At 49.2% G+C, this 18,145-nt stretch overlaps 6 protein-coding genes; 4 read left to right on the top strand and 2 right to left on the bottom strand.

Moving 5' to 3' along the window:
- Window positions 1-754: 754 nt before the first annotated feature.
- Window positions 755-2,682, top strand: FFUJ_02804 (related to pre-mRNA splicing factor U2AF large chain; the record flags this gene model as incomplete). XM_023574579.1 has 6 exons in its annotated part: window positions 755-782; window positions 843-868; window positions 921-2,027; window positions 2,079-2,343; window positions 2,394-2,605; window positions 2,656-2,682. The coding sequence occupies 6 exons, from the start codon at window positions 755-757 to the stop codon at window positions 2,680-2,682; spliced, it is 1,665 nt and encodes a 554-aa protein (XP_023427908.1).
- Window positions 2,683-3,555: 873 nt separating this feature from the next.
- Window positions 3,556-4,241, top strand: FFUJ_02805 (probable ribosomal protein S13.e; the record flags this gene model as incomplete). XM_023574580.1 has 4 exons in its annotated part: window positions 3,556-3,757; window positions 3,813-3,845; window positions 3,963-4,009; window positions 4,068-4,241. The coding sequence occupies 4 exons, from the start codon at window positions 3,556-3,558 to the stop codon at window positions 4,239-4,241; spliced, it is 456 nt and encodes a 151-aa protein (XP_023427909.1).
- A 305-nt stretch (window positions 4,242-4,546) lies between these two features.
- On the bottom strand, window positions 4,547-5,156 carry FFUJ_02806 (related to histone-lysine N-methyltransferase; the record flags this gene model as incomplete). XM_023574581.1 has 3 exons in its annotated part: window positions 4,547-4,619; window positions 4,671-4,882; window positions 5,019-5,156. 3 exons carry the CDS (start codon window positions 5,154-5,156, stop codon window positions 4,547-4,549), a joined length of 423 nt encoding a protein of 140 aa, XP_023427910.1.
- A 287-nt stretch (window positions 5,157-5,443) lies between these two features.
- Window positions 5,444-8,059, top strand: FFUJ_02807 (uncharacterized protein; the record flags this gene model as incomplete). XM_023574582.1 has 3 exons in its annotated part: window positions 5,444-5,949; window positions 6,001-6,569; window positions 6,648-8,059. 3 exons carry the CDS (start codon window positions 5,444-5,446, stop codon window positions 8,057-8,059), a joined length of 2,487 nt encoding a protein of 828 aa, XP_023427911.1.
- A 2,853-nt stretch (window positions 8,060-10,912) lies between these two features.
- On the bottom strand, window positions 10,913-11,605 carry FFUJ_02808 (uncharacterized protein; the record flags this gene model as incomplete). The annotated part of the gene is made up of 1 exon (XM_023574583.1): window positions 10,913-11,605. The coding sequence occupies one exon, from the start codon at window positions 11,603-11,605 to the stop codon at window positions 10,913-10,915; it is 693 nt and encodes a 230-aa protein (XP_023427912.1).
- A 4,705-nt stretch (window positions 11,606-16,310) lies between these two features.
- On the top strand, window positions 16,311-17,948 carry FFUJ_02809 (probable ring-finger protein Ariadne-1; the record flags this gene model as incomplete). Its single annotated transcript, XM_023574585.1, has 1 exon — window positions 16,311-17,948. One exon carries the CDS (start codon window positions 16,311-16,313, stop codon window positions 17,946-17,948), a length of 1,638 nt encoding a protein of 545 aa, XP_023427913.1.
- Window positions 17,949-18,145: the final 197 nt, after the last annotated feature.

The following is an 18,145-nucleotide window of genomic DNA, read 5'->3' on the forward strand; positions in this document are numbered from 1 at the left end:
AGCCCGACTACTCCTCTTAGAAGAAGTATCAGCAAGAAAGGTACGACAAGAGAACGAATTGGCAGCTTGAAACCAACACTGCCTCTCGTTGATCTCCAGTAGCGAGTCAAGGCTGATGATGTAATTGCGCTATGGTGAATGCTGTAGCCCCTGAAACTTGAAGCCTACCCTCGGGGAGCAAGAAAACATCGGACTTTGATGTAGGGTGCCAGAATAAACTCAGCAAAAGTGTCCTAAACTTATGCTAAGTTACCTAAGTCTTTTTGTCATTTACGATCAAGCCTGAGTTTTCTTTCCCCCCCTTGGCTACCTGACTACATAAGCCAAAATTCAACATTTAGAAGTTTGTGAACAGCCGCCTGTCGTATTGCTAATACAATAATTCTGAATTTCATAGATTTTACTTGGGGGCATATTTAGGACCAGTCATGGTAGTTTTTAAGTACGAATAATATATATCATGAGATTTCTTTATTCTCGACACTGTTTAACTACCTACCTAACTGCTCGAGTTTTTCGCAAGCTGCCCAAGCCTAACCGAGAGGCCAAGTCCTAAAAAGTGGCGCTAGGCCCAAACTTACAAACGTTAGCGCCTCCTGGCAAAAAAAGCTCCAGCCTCGCGCGATGCCTGCCAGCTCTTTGAAATTAGAACCTCGTTGCGGCTTGAATCAACGAATCCGCCTTCCAACCATTCGCACTCATCAATTTCAGAGAATACATCCAAGCTCTGGAGTCGCTTGTCGCTGCTAAAACTATGAACGGTGACAGCTATTCTTCCCGAGGTAAGTCCTGCTGCAATGTGATACTTGATCGCGTCGCGTCGCTAAATCCTTACCACATAGATGGGCGCAGGGGACGAGATTATCCTGTAAGTAATCCATATCATCCTCTCGAATGTGATTCAAGCTGACTCCGTTTAGCCTAGAGGAGAAAGAGGTGATAGAGACGATCGTCGAGACCGACACCGTGACCGCGACCGCAGACGATCTCGCTCACCCGAGCACCGAAGCCATCGACGAGGTGAAGGCGATGTCGATGCCTACTCATCCAGCCGAAACCACCGCGATCGTGAGCGTGAAGACAGATACTCGGGCCGCGAAAGACGAGGTGGCGATCGTGAGTGGGATCGTGATCGAGGATCATCCCGTCGAGATGCCAGACGCGACGACGATGAGCGGCCTAACAGGCGAGACCGAGATCCCTACGAAGACCGTCGTCGCGGTGGAAGAGATCGACGTGAGGACAGATTTCCAGCACAGCAGGAGCGCCGTAGCGCGAGCCCACCACCTAAGAAGCGAGAGCCAACTCCAGATCTTACCAACATCGTGCCTGTCCTTGACCGCAAGCGTCGCCTGACTCAGTGGGATATCAAGCCTCCAGGTTACGAAAATGTTACAGCTGAACAGGCCAAGCTGTCGGGCATGTTCCCTCTTCCTGGAGCTCCTCGGCAACAGCCAATGGACCCGAGCAAACTACAGGCGTTTATGAACCAGCCTGGTGGGCAAGTCACGAGCGCTGGACTGAAAGCCAATAACTCTCGCCAGTCAAAGCGGCTGTTGGTTTCAAGAATCCCCTCAGGCACAAGCGAAGAGGCCCTCATGTCTTTCTTCAACCTCCAGCTGAATGGATTGAATGTCATCGACACCACAGACCCTTGCGTCCTGTGCCAGTTCTCCAACGACCGGTCATTTGCCGTCATCGAGTTCAAAGACGCACCTGAGGCAACAGTTGCTCTGGCAATGGATGGAATATCTATGGAAGCCAGCGATGCATCGAATGGTACGGATGGAGGTCACCGTGGCCTTGAAATTCGCCGGCCCCGTGACTACGTAGTGCCTGCAGTAACTGAGGAAGTCTCCTATAATTCCGAGGTCGTCTCGAACATCGTTCCGGACACTGTCAACAAGCTCAGCATCACCAATATCCCCACCTTCTTGACAGAAGAGCAGATTATTGAATTACTGGCTAGCTTTGGCAAACCTAAGGCTTTTGCTCTTGTCAAGGACAGAGGGACAGAAGAGTCTAGAGTGAGTTCAACCTGTAATGCGAAAACAAGATTTTCTCTCTAACATTGCCAGGGTATCGCATTTGCAGAGTATCAAGACCCTGCCGCCTCCAATCCAACTGCGCTTGACACACTCAACGGGATGGAAATTGGAGGCAAGAAGCTCAAGGTTAGCAAGGCCAGTATCGGTCCTACACAAGTCGCCAACTTCGACGTGGGTATTACCGCTATCAGTGGTCTTGCTTCTCAGACTGCCAATGAGGTTGAAAGCAGTCGAGTGCTTCAGCTTCTAAACATGGTGACTGCTGAAGAGCTCTTGGACAATGACGACTACGAAGGTGCGTGATCTTGGCCATTTTAACGAACTTCCACTAACGAAGCCTGTCAGAAATTTGCGAAGACGTTAGGGAAGAATGCTCCAAGTTTGGTAAAATCATTGATGTCAAGGTTCCTCGACCCACTGGTGGCAGTCGACAATCCGCTGGTGTAGGCAAGATCTTTGTCAAGTACGAGAGAGCCGAAGATACAGCAAAGGCTCTGCAAGCTCTTGCAGGACGTAAGTTTGCTGACAGAACTGTCGTGACAACATATTTCCCAGAGGTAAGCTTGAACTCCTAGGTTTTGGTTATAGCGACTAACCCGACATGTAGGAAAACTTCGACGTTGGAGCGTGGTAAGAGGTAATATCGTTTCCATTCAAGGCCACCAGGGAGACAATATGTTTGCTACCTTGGGTATATGGTTTGAGGGGGCAGGAGTCTTCTATCGGTGTACGGGTAGGGAATCAATTGAAAATGTAAAACACAGGGCATGGCAAAGCATTTGGTATCATCGAATTCAATACTACCGACCTCCGTATATACGACAAGGCACTTAAGTGCAGGTCAAGTACTACAATCGTATTGATGTGAATTCGCTATTGCGGGAATGCAAGGTTCACTGAGAGGCCAGGCACATGTTGATAGATTGATACACATTGGTGGAATCAAGAACAGCATAAATTTCAAGATACTAACTATTTGCAAAAATTCTAATAATCTAATGCAACTTCAAGTAAGAGCAAGTAGCTCAAAGGATCTGTATTCGTTAGTATCAAAACTAACAGAGGAAAGCGAGTTGAATTGCAAATAAAAATGACCAGATCAGAAGTCCTGTTCATTCATTGAGCCCGAGGGCTCTAACATAAGAGGTACCAGAAATAAGTAAAAAGTGATTTATCATCATGTCGAGGTCGACTGAGACGGTATAGAGAGCATTGTGACTTACCGTATGATTGAAAGCTGTGTCGCAGAGCTCAAAGAGCTTTGCTTCATGTCAAGAAAAGAAAAACTCGAATCGCGCGACAGCAAGAAAAGTGAAGAAACGCGACATCAGAGCTTGGACCATTCACGTGATCTCTTATCGATTGTCCGATAGTGGCTTATCGGGCCAATAGATTTGGCATCGCTACCCTAACTAGTGCACACAAAAGACATTTCTCTCAAAAGATCATTTTGCAACTCCACAACTCCAACACTGATCATCCAGCATCACCACGCCAAACCGACAAGATGGGCCGACTTCACAGCAAGGGAAAGGGCATTTCTGCCTCCGCTCTCCCCTACTCTCGCTCCGCTCCTGCGTGGTTGAAGACCACCCCCGAGCAGGTTGTTGAGCAGATCGCCAAGCTCGCCCGTAAGGGTGCCACTCCCTCTCAGATTGGTGTTGTCCTTCGCGACAGCCACGGTATCGCCCAGGTCAAGCTTGTCACCGGTAAGGATTGCGCGCATGAAATCTGAAGGCCAAAGCAACTAACAAACAACTGCAGGTAACCGAATTCTCCGAATTCTCAAGTCCAACGGTACGGTTCCCTGAACGAATAAAGGATGTGGCGACGGAAACAAATACATCTACAACGGAGAAATACCATCTCCTTAATGCCTCTGTACGGTTGAGACTGACAGAGAGATTTTTACAGGCCTCGCTCCCGAGCTCCCCGAGGATCTGTACATGCTTATCAAGAAGGTACGCCAGTCATGTCAAAATCTTCCCGTCGCACAATTCCAGGCTAACAATTTGAAAGGCTGTCGCGGTCCGAAAGCACCTTGAGCGTAACCGCAAGGACAAGGACTCCAAGTTCCGCCTCATTCTCATTGAGTCCCGAATTCACCGCCTGGCTCGTTACTACAAGACCGTCGGTGTTCTCCCTCCCACCTGGAAGTACGAGTCCGCTACTGCCAGCACCATCGTCGCTTAAACGAAGACATGACGAAGAATGGCCGCATTGGTTGGTGGTGATGGTTTCCCGGGTCACGGAGTTGGGGACAAACATGGAAAAAAATTGCATTTAGAGCCATGATACTTTCTGCTCGCCCCCTCTGGGAGGATCAACAGCGGCGTCGACCGCTCAAATAGAAAGCTCTTCGACCGCTGAAAGTACGCGTATACAATGGGACATTCTCAACCCAGTGACGATAAAATTATTGAACCTGAACGCCATCTATGCCTTCCGCTACCATGCCAATTGAGTGCTATCGTGGGAAATTTTGTGATATCGTGGGTCTAGCCAGTGCCTTCCAGTTCCTTGGACTTTTTAATGAGATACTCTCCTAGTACCCTGAGAGGATCACTCGGCCTATGATATTGTCAGTCGCCATCCCGAAAACACAAGAAATGTGAGAACTACTTGTCTTTTGCCAATTGCTTCACGCCCTCTAACAATACTCCTGTAACTTTTGTGTTGAGATATCGTCGTGTTGAATCGCCATGAGGGGCAGCTTCGGCTGGTAGGCTAAAACCAGAATCTGGATGTGCAGAAGCAGCTCTAGAACCTTGCGCCGGAGTTCCTGTTCGTGCAGGTATGGGGCTAGGCGCATGAGTAGCCGGAGCAGGAGATGACTGTCAAGATGTTACTAGTCTGTCCTCCAAATGGCGCCTGATACAAGAAATCGACAATCGAAGAGAGGCAAGTCCAGGTAATAAGCGGAATTCAGACAAGATGTCTCCAGGAACATATAGAGGAGAGAGAACATACTGCAGGGTGATCGACTGGCGCATCAGACATTGTCACATCCTTCTGGTCTGAGTTATGCCCATTGACAGAAGATTCAGCTGGCGCTACAATTTGCGGTGCATCTGCTGCTGAGTCTGTTCTGGGGGTTTCGTCGGCCATTGTCGATGAGATCAGGCGATGTAAAGTACTAAAGTATTTACGAGAATGGCGTTGTTGACAGGTACTTAACGAAGCTGCCGGTAAGTGATCCTGTCGCGCCGGCTGATTTTCGGATCAAGATAAGAGCCGATAATGTAGACACCCCGCGAGGTCATGTGCTTTCGTGTTCAGCTAGCGTACCTTATCTTTGTCATCGCGTCCACATCGTTCAACATCTGTTCGTTAACAGTGTTTTCAACTTCTACCCTTACCGCTCTAATTTCATCTGACATGGCACAAGTTGAATGATGGATGCATTTGTGACGAGACTTCCCAAGCCGCCGAACCAACTTCGAGAGCAAGTTCGCGGTGACTCACCAGAAACGGAGAGGCCTTCCAAGCGAGCCAAACGGCAGGGATCACCAGACTCTGAGGGTGGCCTATGCCCTGATCACCCCCAGGATATCCCACCGAGGGAGGATTTACCTGATAATGGAGCAACGAAAACAAAATACCAAATTGAGGAACACCCTCGAATTACGGACATTGAGAACGCGTTACCGCCCACTGCTGAAGGCCAAGAAGCAGTCGAGCAGTATGAGACGATGAAGTCATCACAGGCTTCGGCGCATGATGAGGATGACACCACAGAAACACCTCAGCCACTTTGGGTTAAGGGACGAAGCTCTATTTATGTGGATGCCTTCAATCTTGCGCTTGATACCGTCCTAGAAGAAGAATCGCATTTATTTGACGAGAAAGAGACCGAGGTTTTTACCCAGTGGAGAGAACTAAATTACGAGGCTCAGTATCTGTATGCCCTCTACGCATTACCACAAATCTGATACTCGCTTACATTTCAAAGCTACGTCAGGCTCTTTCTGAGGAAAACTGCATCGTGGCATCGCCATAGTCGTCTTGGATATCATAACGACATCTCGGACCTTGAGGCAGCGATAGCTACCCTGCAATCGTCTCGTATTCTGCCAGCTAGCACAGCCACCCCAATACAGAGCCCAGTTCATGATCTTCAACCTGAAGAGTCGAGATTGGATGAGGCGTTCAGCTTTGCCGATAGGTCAGAAGATCACATCGATTCTGTAGAAGAGGCTGCGTCGCTGCTGAGCCTAGACGAGTTGAAAGAGCTTGCTAAGGAAGCAAAAGTCCAAGGGCGCAATAAGTCAGAACTCATTCATTCACTAGGAAAGATGAGCAAGCAACAGTCTGGATTGATGTCGGTAGGCCTCAGCAGACACAACAGCCGTGGTTCTGTTGCCGAAGACCAGGAAAACTTGGATGCAAAAGCTAAGGGAAAGGACATCGCAAAGCTTCGGCGAAAAGATTCGAATCGAGAGCAGCATTTTCTTACAAAAATTCTCGCAATACTTGGACCTTGCATTCGATTGTCGCCATCAGCCTTCAAGCTTTTTGAGCGGGTGCATCTTGTGTTCTATCGATCGACGGAGTGGACAGAGAAATCACTAACAACAATCATTCTTGCCAAAATTGCAAGACGGCATTTCCCCGAATACATTGTGTGCCGAACTTCGACTATATTTATGTCGCGCCTGCACCTACTAGAGTATGAAACTGCCATCCGCCTGGAGGCTGAAGTCGATGCATGGGAGTTCAGTAGCCCACCCGGAGAAGAGGGCCTCAGACTGATGGTCAACATTTTTGAGAAAGTTTACCCGCGATGGAGGATATTGGTTGAAGAAGAGCAGCATAAGGAGCACACCGTCTATGAAATGGGAGAGGGTGCTTACTTGAGACGTTTCACACCAGGCCATTCGTATACAAGAATTGTCCATAAAGCAGCACCAGTTTTTGGAAAGCTCAAACAACATCTCAGAGAGCATGAGCTGCTCACCGAGCTTCTCGATCAACGGCTATTTCATCCAGCAAGACGAGGCGGTTGGTATCAACGAAAGGCTCTTCTGGAGGAGCATTACATGCCAGCTTTGGACCCGAATCCCAAATTCACAGACCCCGAACAGCAGAAGAAACATTGGAAGAAAATTGCAGTTGCTACTTGTGAGGCCGGCCTACAAGACCCAGACAGCCATCTGATATTTCACTACGACTTGCAAAAACGCCTTGTCAAGCTAGAAAAGAAACTACGTATACCACGTCGCTTACAACATGATTTTGGCCATGTTGATCTGCAAAAGCCTATCGAGCACACCATTAAAGGAATTCAACTCAAGAAGGATATCATAGCGAAGGGTGATCGCCAAGTTTCAACCAAAACAATATGGCTCGATGAGCTAGACACCCAAGAGGAGTGCAGCGTTGAAGCAATGTGCCTGAGTCAATATCGATCAGAGGGTTGGAAGGGGTATCATGCTGAGGGTGGGATTATTCGCACTCTTTTCGCGTACCTCTTTTACGATATTCTCTTTTTGTATATTCCAAATGTGTTTCAGACAGCATATCAAACATGTCCGCTGGATCTTCACACTGATGCTTTCTACCCGTCCCGAGCATCAGAAATCAATCACAGACTGGTCGAGATTGCCAATGGAGAGGCTCCACGACTCATCCGAAAAGTCTGGGAATCAGAACATGAGAGGAGAACAAGTGTGGTGGGCCTTAACTGGGATTTCGAGATTGACGACCTCGTAGAGCTTGCTGGGTGCTTTGAGGGCAGTGCTCTTGCAGCAGTATGCAAGGTGATGGCTCAAGAGTACAGACAACGAGGCGGCGGTATCCCGGATCTTATTCTGTGGCGCACTAATAATCCACCAGAAGACTCAAAAGAGGTGCCTGGAAGGCCAAAAGGAGAGGTTATGTTCTCGGAAGTCAAGAGCGCCAACGACCGGCTGAGTGACACTCAACGATTATGGATCCATGTGCTTACTGGGGCAGGGGTAAAGGTTGCGCTCTGCAACGCCTTAGCGAAGGAAGTGAGGGAAGTGGATTGATTCCATGTCCAAGACCAGAATGAACTTCGTGCTATTGAATCACGTTTCAAGGCAAGACCGGGACAGGGCATTCTGGTTTCCATCGAGCTAAAAGACGCAACTCAAGTTCCCAACTGCCCTGCAATTTCACACTGCATTCGACCCAGGCAAACCATGGAGCGGTGATCGTCTCGTTCTGGGAAGACTATAATTATCTCCATGTGTGTGAATGAGAGAGGTTTTAGCTAGGAGCGAGATCCGACGATCTGACTTTTGAGCCAAAATTAGCAATTGGGAAAGCATTCGAAACATGATCTGGGGCCTTGTGCCACCCAGCAGCCGGGTCACAGCGGTCTCAAACTCGTTTCTAATCTCAGACTCAGGGCTGAGGATCCCTCCTTGGTTTCAGATAGGCGGGAGGCGTGGGCTGGGCATCTCACGTGCATGTATGGTACCAATAACAGGACTACAGACGAGACGGTGTGATGCGCAGGGTTGTCACATCACCACATGCGCATCTCGTCACTGGCGCATTCGGTGGGTTGAACAAGTCAATAGGCTACGAGGGCTCTCAATCCAGGTTCTGTAGCCTCTCGGAATCTTCTGCTTGCTGAACACGATGCCATGATGTGCTGGGTTTCAGGTAAACTGGAGATTACGCGTGGTAGATCGGTGTTCTTCTCACCTGTCGGACTTGTGCCATGGTGATTGACTGACGTTGTCCCAGGACCTTGATCACCTGGATAACGAGAGGTGATGGAATGAGCTTGAGTTTGGGTCAGGTAACAAGAGCCTAAGCTTGAGTTCACAGGCAGTGAGGTTCAGCATATTGTCACCGGCTGGTGCGGGCCAAAGATTCACATCGTCACGTCCCTGGTGACAATACCACTGGGGGCCCATTGGAAACACGCCAACTGGTCAGCTAGAGCATTGTATCCCTCGCAGTAGCTGGGTAGCATGCGCGAAACAAATCGACAAGAGTAGAAACGAGAGCGAGAGGGGAGACGCAGACACAGGCGCACCTGAAGCAAGCCAACACGACACGACATATAGCGCAGGCATTACCATTACGGGCCATACAAATAGACAGAAAACAACGCTTCTGCATGTCGCTATGTCCTCAATCCATCAAGAACCCCAATCCTCACAAATACAAATCGAAATCGTCGACCCACAGCCCTGGGCGCTTAGCACGGATCCAATCATGTCAACTCGTCTCCCATGGTGGGTGATGGGCTCTCCCGCCTTAGCCAATAGCACACTCCAAGACCATTTCCCGGCGCTTACAAGCCCAGTTTATGGGGCTCCCTGGTTCCGCTTGGACCAGGGTGCTGGGTCGCCAGAAGCTAGAGACCACGCCGCTTTTAAGTCTAAGTCTTTCTAGTGGTCCATCCCCCCTGGGTGATGGGAGGGGGTGCCGACAGTGGGCGAGCAGCATCGAAAGGATTCCTGAAGTTCAAATGGTTCCTTCGTACTAAATTCGCAGCTCAGCGCAGTGAAGATGCAGTGGCCCGAAGGAGAATAAGAGAAGCACAACATTGTGGGAACAAGAACTGCCAATGCTTACCATGGCTCTCTTGGACGCCGCTTTCTGGCCTTGACTATATCTGTCTATCTCTGCATACGTCCCGTTCCTTTGGCCCAAGAGTTGGCCTAGTGGAGTGCATATATATACATGGATACTTCATTCACGTCTTTGCATCTCATCACAACGCGGACCGAGATGTAGAATCAAAACAGGTGAACAATATGTTCTTCATCGTTCACCCCCATGTAGTCCGTCGTTCGAATGAAGCCTGAGGCTTGCTGAGATGATCTCGCACAGGTGCTTTGCAACCCATGGTAAGTCTCCCGACAAGGAACAAGGGTATGTCCCATCACTTGGGAATAGAAGGAAAATAAGGTGGATTAGGAGCGGGTGGGGTTCAGAGAAGCTTCGAGCTGGCGGCCGTTCTGTAGGCCACCAGTGCGACCAAGATACGCATCGAGGATATACCCGTTGTGCGGCCTGTTGTTGAGACCATGGCAGATCCATTATAAACGAGCAAACAAACAAACAAATAAACAAATAAACGATCGATAGCGTGACGATATTCCCAATTAGATAAACAGAACTAACCCTGTAAAAATGGTGACTCAGTCCAGGCTGGTAGTCTTGGCTCATATGATCAGATTCTTACCAGTCAGTCGGTTTCAGTCACCAACACAGCACAAATCAGAGCAGGCGACAAAATTGGTATTGAAACAGCCCATGGCTTTATGAATTTTTGAGTAACGGCGTTGCTAAGAGCTGATTCTGCCCCTGATACACGGGGTCACCGAAGCTCAAAGCGTTGTTCGAGTCTTCTTCTGACGGTCCCCTCCTCTTCCCTAAATAACCCTGTTTGAGGGTCGCTATCGACTACATCCCAGTCGCTGATCCGAACCCCTTCTTCCCCGAGCCTTTCCAAATGTGCTGGTATCGTAATTCTTGGTCCATGCTATGCCCCCAGGGAATAGCACATCCAAGTGAGTAATGAAATTTGTAGAACGCCATCAAACTCCTCCAATCGCACCTCCCGGTCTCCCTATTCCTGATTCAACTCCTTCCAAGGCGTATCAAAAAGAAAGAAAAAAGTATCAACAAGAGAATGCTTGAGGGTTGAACAGACGGCAGTTTTGGCCGCCGCCATGTGTCGAAGGCCTGCTCCATATTTCGCCTTGAGGTGTGCATCCTGGTCGTTTTTCGGTATATTCTTGGTTACAATGCATGTCTAAACAAAAGAAAGTTCATGAAGTATTCGAAGGATCGTTAAAGGTATGATTTGATCGAGCAGATGATCGTTTTGAGTGTGAACATGATGGATTGGGTAGGTATTGATTAGCTCAGTGGATTTATTCCACCTTTCGTCTCTTTCCCTTTGGTGCTGGTGCCATTCTAGGTGTGTATGTGACAGTTCTTGTCACCACCTCTCGAATGTGTCGCACGCTTGTCCGTGAGGTCTTCTGCTTCTTCTCTAGTAGGCGTGCCTTGAGAGCAGCATCCCAGTCGAACACTGAATGGACCGGTCTGGCACTGAAGGGTGATCGAGCGGTGCTTGCGCTCAACGGCGAGTCGATATTAGAGATGCTGGGACTGGGAGGCACCTTCAGGCTGGGGAAACAGGCAGGGCCAGTGGGAGGAGCAGACATAGGCGTGGAGCAGGTGAAGGGACTGGGAGGGACCATAGGAGCCGTCGCTGGGGGGGTTGGACGGGCAAATTTATTTGAAGTAGTACTTGAAGCTGAAGATGGAGGGGTGCCTTCTTCACTCTTACTAGAAGTGTCGGTTTCCTCGCTAGTCGCGGTATCTGGGAACGAGTCTGGGGTGGTCTGCCCTGAGCTCGTAGCTGGAGAGTTGAGAGCCATAGCCTTGGTGAGGAAGTCGGTATAAGCCATGGGTGGGCTAATAGGTGTCTTGAGAAAGTCCGGATCAGGTTTGAATGTGAAGGAGACGGCCGAGATAGGCGTTGCCGATGTGATCTCGGAAGGAAAGGTAGCGGTGACGGGAGTGGTAAGCTTCCCCAACTTAGGCTTGGTGGTAGGCATGATGATTGCTGAGTTGACGTTGGTTGTCGAGACCAAGATTGGTGATTATGGAGAGCCTGGGCTGTGTTGATTATATGAACCAGAAGCCAATCCCAGATAGTGGGAACTAGGAGTACAGGCAGATAGAAGCAGCGAGTGAACAGACTGACTGACTGACTGGAGAAGAAGCGAAGGTGAAAGGGCAGTAAAGGCAGCAACAGATGATTATAAGGAAAGGATTGCGTCAAGTATTTGGCGCCAGAGGATGAAATTGGGAAGAGGTGGGCGCTTGAAGAAGTGAAGGGGGTGTGAAGCAGTTGGAACAATGTGGGGCTATGATGGGCTGTGAGAGTGAAGGGGTAGAGGGGTGTGTGATGAAGAAGAAGACGACCCCAGCTGGAGGTGTGGATAGGTAAGGTAATCTATGTATGTATGTACCGTACGGGATACCACCAGACTGGGGCCGGGCGCGTGTACATGAGCCCGGAACAGACACCATCAGATGTAGAGAGACACAGGACGATAGGTAGAGCAGCGACAACACCGCAATAACAAGCGCGTACAGAGATGCAGGATCAGGCCAAAGAGGGCGGCAACGACACGAGAGACCATGCAATAAGCCCGTGAGGGGATGTATGGCGGTGGTTGTCATTGATATGTTACTCTTCTCTGGGTCTGAGCCCTCTGCTTCACTCCGCAGCGAGTTCAGCCTGCCCCATAGTCTATGTTGTAGGCAAGCTTGCGATGTGAAGATGTGATTGTGCGGTTCTGCCAGCCGGACGCCCAGTGACAGCTGTGCAGTATTATGCTACACAATGTCACTCTATCTCCGCTGGACCTTTGCTGCCGCACAGCAGCCGCCAATAGGTAGTTGGTTCGTTGGTGGGTGGGCGCCATGCTGGTGACCAAGAGAATCCAGGTCGGTCGAGTTAGGCTGTTTGCACTGACTGCACAAATCTTTTGTCTACCTGGTTAATGGTTGATGGTGTCGTGACAGAACAATTCCAAGCTAACGCCTAGACCCAAGCTGTGATTGTGGCCATAGGCTTCTCCTCTCTTTCAAGTAAGCAACAGTACGGATACTGAACACGTTGGTCGGCGGCTCAACATTTCGGTTTCCCATTCATCATGGTTGGTGGGCAGCAAGAGAGACGAGGCGCTGTGATGGTTGTAAGTTGCAAGGACCGACAGGTTGGATTTGGATTGGCTGACTTTGGCGGTGATAGTCGCGTTAAAAGCAGCATCAACCGCCCTACGCCAACTCGAGAATAGGATTATGCAACTGACAAGGGGCGGGACGTCTGCTGATTCGATAGAGCAGGGTTCAGTTAAGTGCTAGTCTCCCTGCTTTTTTTATTCTCGAATACGCCCTAGTCGCCTGTCATCCTGGCTGAAATCTCCCTCTCAGTGAGCTGTTTGGTCGCCGGAGCCGTTGTTGGCGCCGGGGATTGCTTCCTGGCCCAGATGGTCGGGAGGAATGTGATTCGACCAAGGCAGGACTCGTACAGTAGTCGGCGTGGGAAAACACATGCGCAACTCTCCGGCTTTCACAAACTGGTCTGTTTTTGGCTCACGGCGTGCCAAAGTACCGAGCGAATAGGATCTCATCCATGGCCTTTTTCGCAATTCTGACAGCGACGAGGTAGGCTTGATGCTGACGAGTAGCGGTTGATGCTTTGCAGCTGAACGTGGTTTTTGCGAGTTCTTTCGTAACTATTACGAGGATGAAGCTGGTTTGTCATATCCTTGAGGTCTATCTCGTGTTCCAGGAGAACGACGGGAGTGGAACTCGGGATCAATTCATGTGCTTACAGGGAGATGAACAGTAATCTAAAGCTTCTATTTTGAACAAATGAGTGCAATTAAGAGGTATCCATATCCATTGCCTACCTACCCTACCTACCTACCTAAGTAGGTAGGCAGGAACCTAGTACGTAGGCAAATATTTATTTTACTACAATATTAAAACTTAATAACCCTTTATTTTTCTTCACAATTCTTTCCAATATTCGATTATCATTTCCTTCAAAAAGCTCCAGCAAACGGCCATACTTTCTCCTCTACTTTAGTGAGGATAACTGAGAGCGGATGTAGCAAACAGTTGATCACTGCTTCAACTAGCTCTATTCTTGATCTCAATCATGATACCAAAGTTTGAAACTTGCAGCAGCCCCAGGCGTAACGCTTATTGGATGAGCTAGCAACAACGATGAACATCTCGGCGAATAAAGGTGTGGTCGGCCAATTCCAATGAGTGACTGTCAAACTACGAATATCAGATGCCAATCAGCGACCGGGGACTTTTCCTGCAAGACAAATGGCCACCAATCAACGGCTGAACATTAACGACTTACCACGCAGCATCAAACCAAATATTGGTCGGCCATGAATGCCTTCCAACGGCCAATGACCTTGACCAAGGCATTTGGGCTGCAAATCAACGCGCGCGCAAATAGACCCGCGCGGGTCGCAGAGGTTCTGCCAAATTCGTTTACGGAACCTCAGTGTGTACGAAAACCAACACTGTGGTTGGCTTCGATATTTCGACCTCCTCGGGCGATACGCGAGACAACTAGGTGGCCTTGGGTCAACTCTATAGTTGGAGAAGCGCGCGTCAATGCGAGGCATACTTGTTGCAGCTATTCTTGACGGGTTGCTTGACCAACACTTGCTACGACGTTCAGGCTTCAAACAAAACATATGGCACAGGAAATATATAATTGGTTCATCTGACATAATGTCGATAAGCGCCACTGATGATGGATGCCAGGACAAGTTTGTTGAAGGCATATCATGGACCGCTCTTGTAGACCTTGGTCTTGGTTATGACTCCAGACACGGCGTCACGCGTATGGCCAACAGTTGGTCTGAACTTCTGAAGCGGCATTTGCTTGAGGTTCTGCATATGATGGCCAGTAGCTGTATCAAACGACGATATAGTATATAATACCGAGATCTATGAAGCATACGCTTCTCGACTGCGATTTGTCACCTTGATCTAAGACAACGGCGGCCGGAGTCGGTCGTTCTGTCTCGTTGAGCATGGTCCATTGTGATCTATACCGCCCATGGACAAACCGTTTGTGGTCATCGTTGCTGAGTGGAAAAGACAGGTGAAGCATCCCTCGATGTCCTTTGCTGGCTCGCTCAGTCTCGCCTAGGTTGTGTGTCTGAGCGGGTAACCTCGTATTCCTGCGCTTTGGCTAGGTAGGTGTGTGCTATGTGCAGGGTAGCAGTGTCATCATGATACCCATTCTCCAATAACCTCTACTACATATTTCATCCTCCTTTTGACCTAATAGGGTGAGGGGATGCTAGGTAATGAGATAGAAATCATGTTCAGAATCTTTTACCGGCTAGCAGAGTTATTCGGGAAAACCTACTATTATTCCCACTGCTGAACCTGCACCGATTGCACTAACGCATACTGACCTAGGCATAGCACCCATAGTACACTTCCTTGTAGAGTACAAACCCGCATAAAAACAGGACAGGACAATATACTAAGGTATTCTCATTTGGCTCATCCAGTGCTAATGAATTCTCTTCGTAGTGCTTTACATTGAGAGTCACCGCCGGACGGTTAATACCCTTGGAACAACGCTTAGTTGGTTATGTCTGTGAGTTTTGGGTTAATGGAATATAGAACACAGGCCTTACCTTTACTACCGAAGGATCCAAGCACACCTCAATATCGAGATACAAACATATCCACTGCATGTCAATAAATCAGAACGCTTTGACAGAAGGTTGGAAACATTTAAGAGGCAGTTGACTGAGCGTCACCCCAGCGGCCTAAGGGCAGGCTCAAGAGGCTACACCACTCGCCATCCATACCACACATGACCCACTTGTTTTGTTCCTTCTCCAGGCTGAAGCCTGCCCGACTGCCTGCCTAAGGTACCTACATATATACCCACATACCTTACTAAGGTAGGAAAGCCCGGGTCTGCTGCCTACCTACTATCGTGCCTTCCGATCCAGCTCCCCCACCGTACCGTCCCGCCTTCCCGTGCTAAGTTAATGGTCGGGCAGTCCGGTCAACTGAGGTGAGGAAAGAGAAAGTGTGTGACTTTTATTTATCATCATCTCGAAGGCTACTGTTTCAGACAAAAAAAAAAAAAAAAACCCTTTTCCGTCAACGACCTGCTTATCTCCTCTTTAGGTAGGCTCACCGGTGTCGACCTTGTCAAGACGGCTAGCACATCTTAGCACAGGCCTTGTTTCCTCTGCTGAGTACCATATCACAGCGTGTCTCTGCCTACCTAACCTAGGTACCTATGCCGAATTTGATGGCCCTGGCTCCGTCATAGGCACCCCTCTCGGCCTCACTTGACTCTTACTCGACCCTCCGTCACCTCGTTACAGTGCCATTCCACGCCATACCTACTACCTACCTTACCTACATCATCTTGCCTTACCCCCAGGCTACGTACTTGGGTGCTTTACATAAGGCTACCTGCTGTTAGTCACCCGCCGTCAAACGCCAACGCCACCTCCCGAATTCTGCTCTGTACCCTCAGACATTCTTCCATCCTTGGTCTTCTCCCAAGACCTCCCTTAAACCGCCACGATTCCCCCCACCACGAGGAAGCGGAAGGCTGCTGAGGCGACGATTTCCTCTGCCAACAGAGACGAAGAGCCCAACAAGAGAGTCATCGCCTCAGCTGCCGTCACAGACAAACACGCCCTGCCCCCAACTCCACTCACCACCGCCAGCAACCCCATGGATTCCGAGGAGGAATACATGTCGGCTCTGTCGAGCGACGATGAGATAATGCAGGACGAGAGCGGCGATGAGATATCCGCAGGCGAAGGTTCGTTTTCCAATATACTCCGGGATCCCCCATATTCCACTACCTTGGTTACTAATGATATTGACATCACAGACTTTGATGACGAAGAGTTCGACGAGCCCGATCCTGACTTTGGTCTGATCAAAGATGCAGAGAAGAAAAAGAAATCCGCACATGTGGTATCATACAAAGTCTATGAACCGAGCGATATTCAACGCCAACAAGATGACATGATCAGCGAAGTCAATATGATTTTAGACATGCAGAAAGAGGATGCGGCTATCTTGCTTCGCCATTTCCGGTGGAACAAGGAGAGGTTACTTGAGGATTACATGGACAGGCCAGAAAAAGTGCTTGAAGCTGCTGGATTAAGCAGCAATACATCCAGCCCTCCAAAGCTGGAGGTTATCCCTGGCTTTGCATGTGACATATGCTGTGAGGATGACGAGGGCCTCGAATCATTTGCCATGAAATGTGGTCATCGCTACTGTGTTGATTGCTACCGCCATTACTTGACACAAAAGATCCGTGAAGAGGGCGAGGCTGCTAGGATCCAATGCCCCTCTGACGGATGCGGTCGCATCCTTGACTCAGCATCACTCGATGTCCTAGTCACCCCAGCGCTCGCAGATCGATATCAAGAATTACTCAACAGAACGTACGTCGAAGACAAGGACAATTTTAAGTGGTGTCCTGCCCCAGACTGCCCTAACGCCCTCGAGTGCGGCGTCAAAAAGAAGGACCTGGGCAAGATCGTCCCTACTGTCGAGTGTCGATGCGGGTATAGATTCTGCTTTGGTTGTCCGAACCCTGACCACCAACCAGCTCCTTGCGAGCTCGTTAAGAAATGGCTCAAGAAGTGCGCCGACGACTCAGAAACAGCCAACTGGATCTCGGCCAACACTAAAGAATGCCCAAAGTGTAACTCGACGATCGAAAAGAACGGAGGCTGCAACCACATGACTTGTCGAAAGTGCAAGTATGAGTTTTGCTGGATGTGCATGGGACTTTGGTCCGAGCACGGCACCAGCTGGTATAACTGCAATAGATATGAGGAAAAGAGCGGATCTGAAGCTCGTGATGCACAAGCTAAATCCCGGACATCCCTCGAACGATATTTGCACTACTACAACCGATATGCTAACCACGAACAATCGGCCAAGCTCGATAAAGACATTGCTCAAAAGACCGAAAAGAAGATGGTTCAGCTTCAGACAGCCTCGGGAATGTCCTGGATTGAGGTTCAGTACCTGAATTCCGCGTCCCAGGCTCTCCAAACATGTCGACAAACGCTTAAATGGACATATGCTTTTGCCTTTTATCTCGCCAGGAACAACCTGACAGAGATTTTCGAGGATAACCAGAAGGACCTCGAGATGGCCGTGGAGAACCTGTCTGAAATGTTTGAGAAACCCACTGCAGAATTGTCTGACCCCAAACTCAAAGTCGATATCATGGACAAAACCTCATACTGCAACAAGCGTCGAGTCATTCTGCTTGAGGATACAGCCGAAAACCTTGCAATTGGTATTGCCACCCCGACCCCTTCCAGTATCCCGTTCATTTGACTAATGTTCGTGCCTTTAGGTAAATGGATTTTCAACTCGGACCTATTATCTGCGACCACTTCTACGCCCGTCAACCGTCGCTGAGGCTCAATTACGACACGACGCCAGAATCGCTGTTCAACAGAATGACTTTTTCAGCACGAAGAAGTTAGAGAAGCCATTGGCATAAATCCCAACGGTTGCCGTGTATCAGGGCT

Source organism: Fusarium fujikuroi, chromosome FFUJ_chr03 (assembly GCF_900079805.1).
Source record: "Fusarium fujikuroi IMI 58289 draft genome, chromosome FFUJ_chr03".
NCBI lineage: Eukaryota > Fungi > Ascomycota > Sordariomycetes > Hypocreales > Nectriaceae > Fusarium > Fusarium fujikuroi.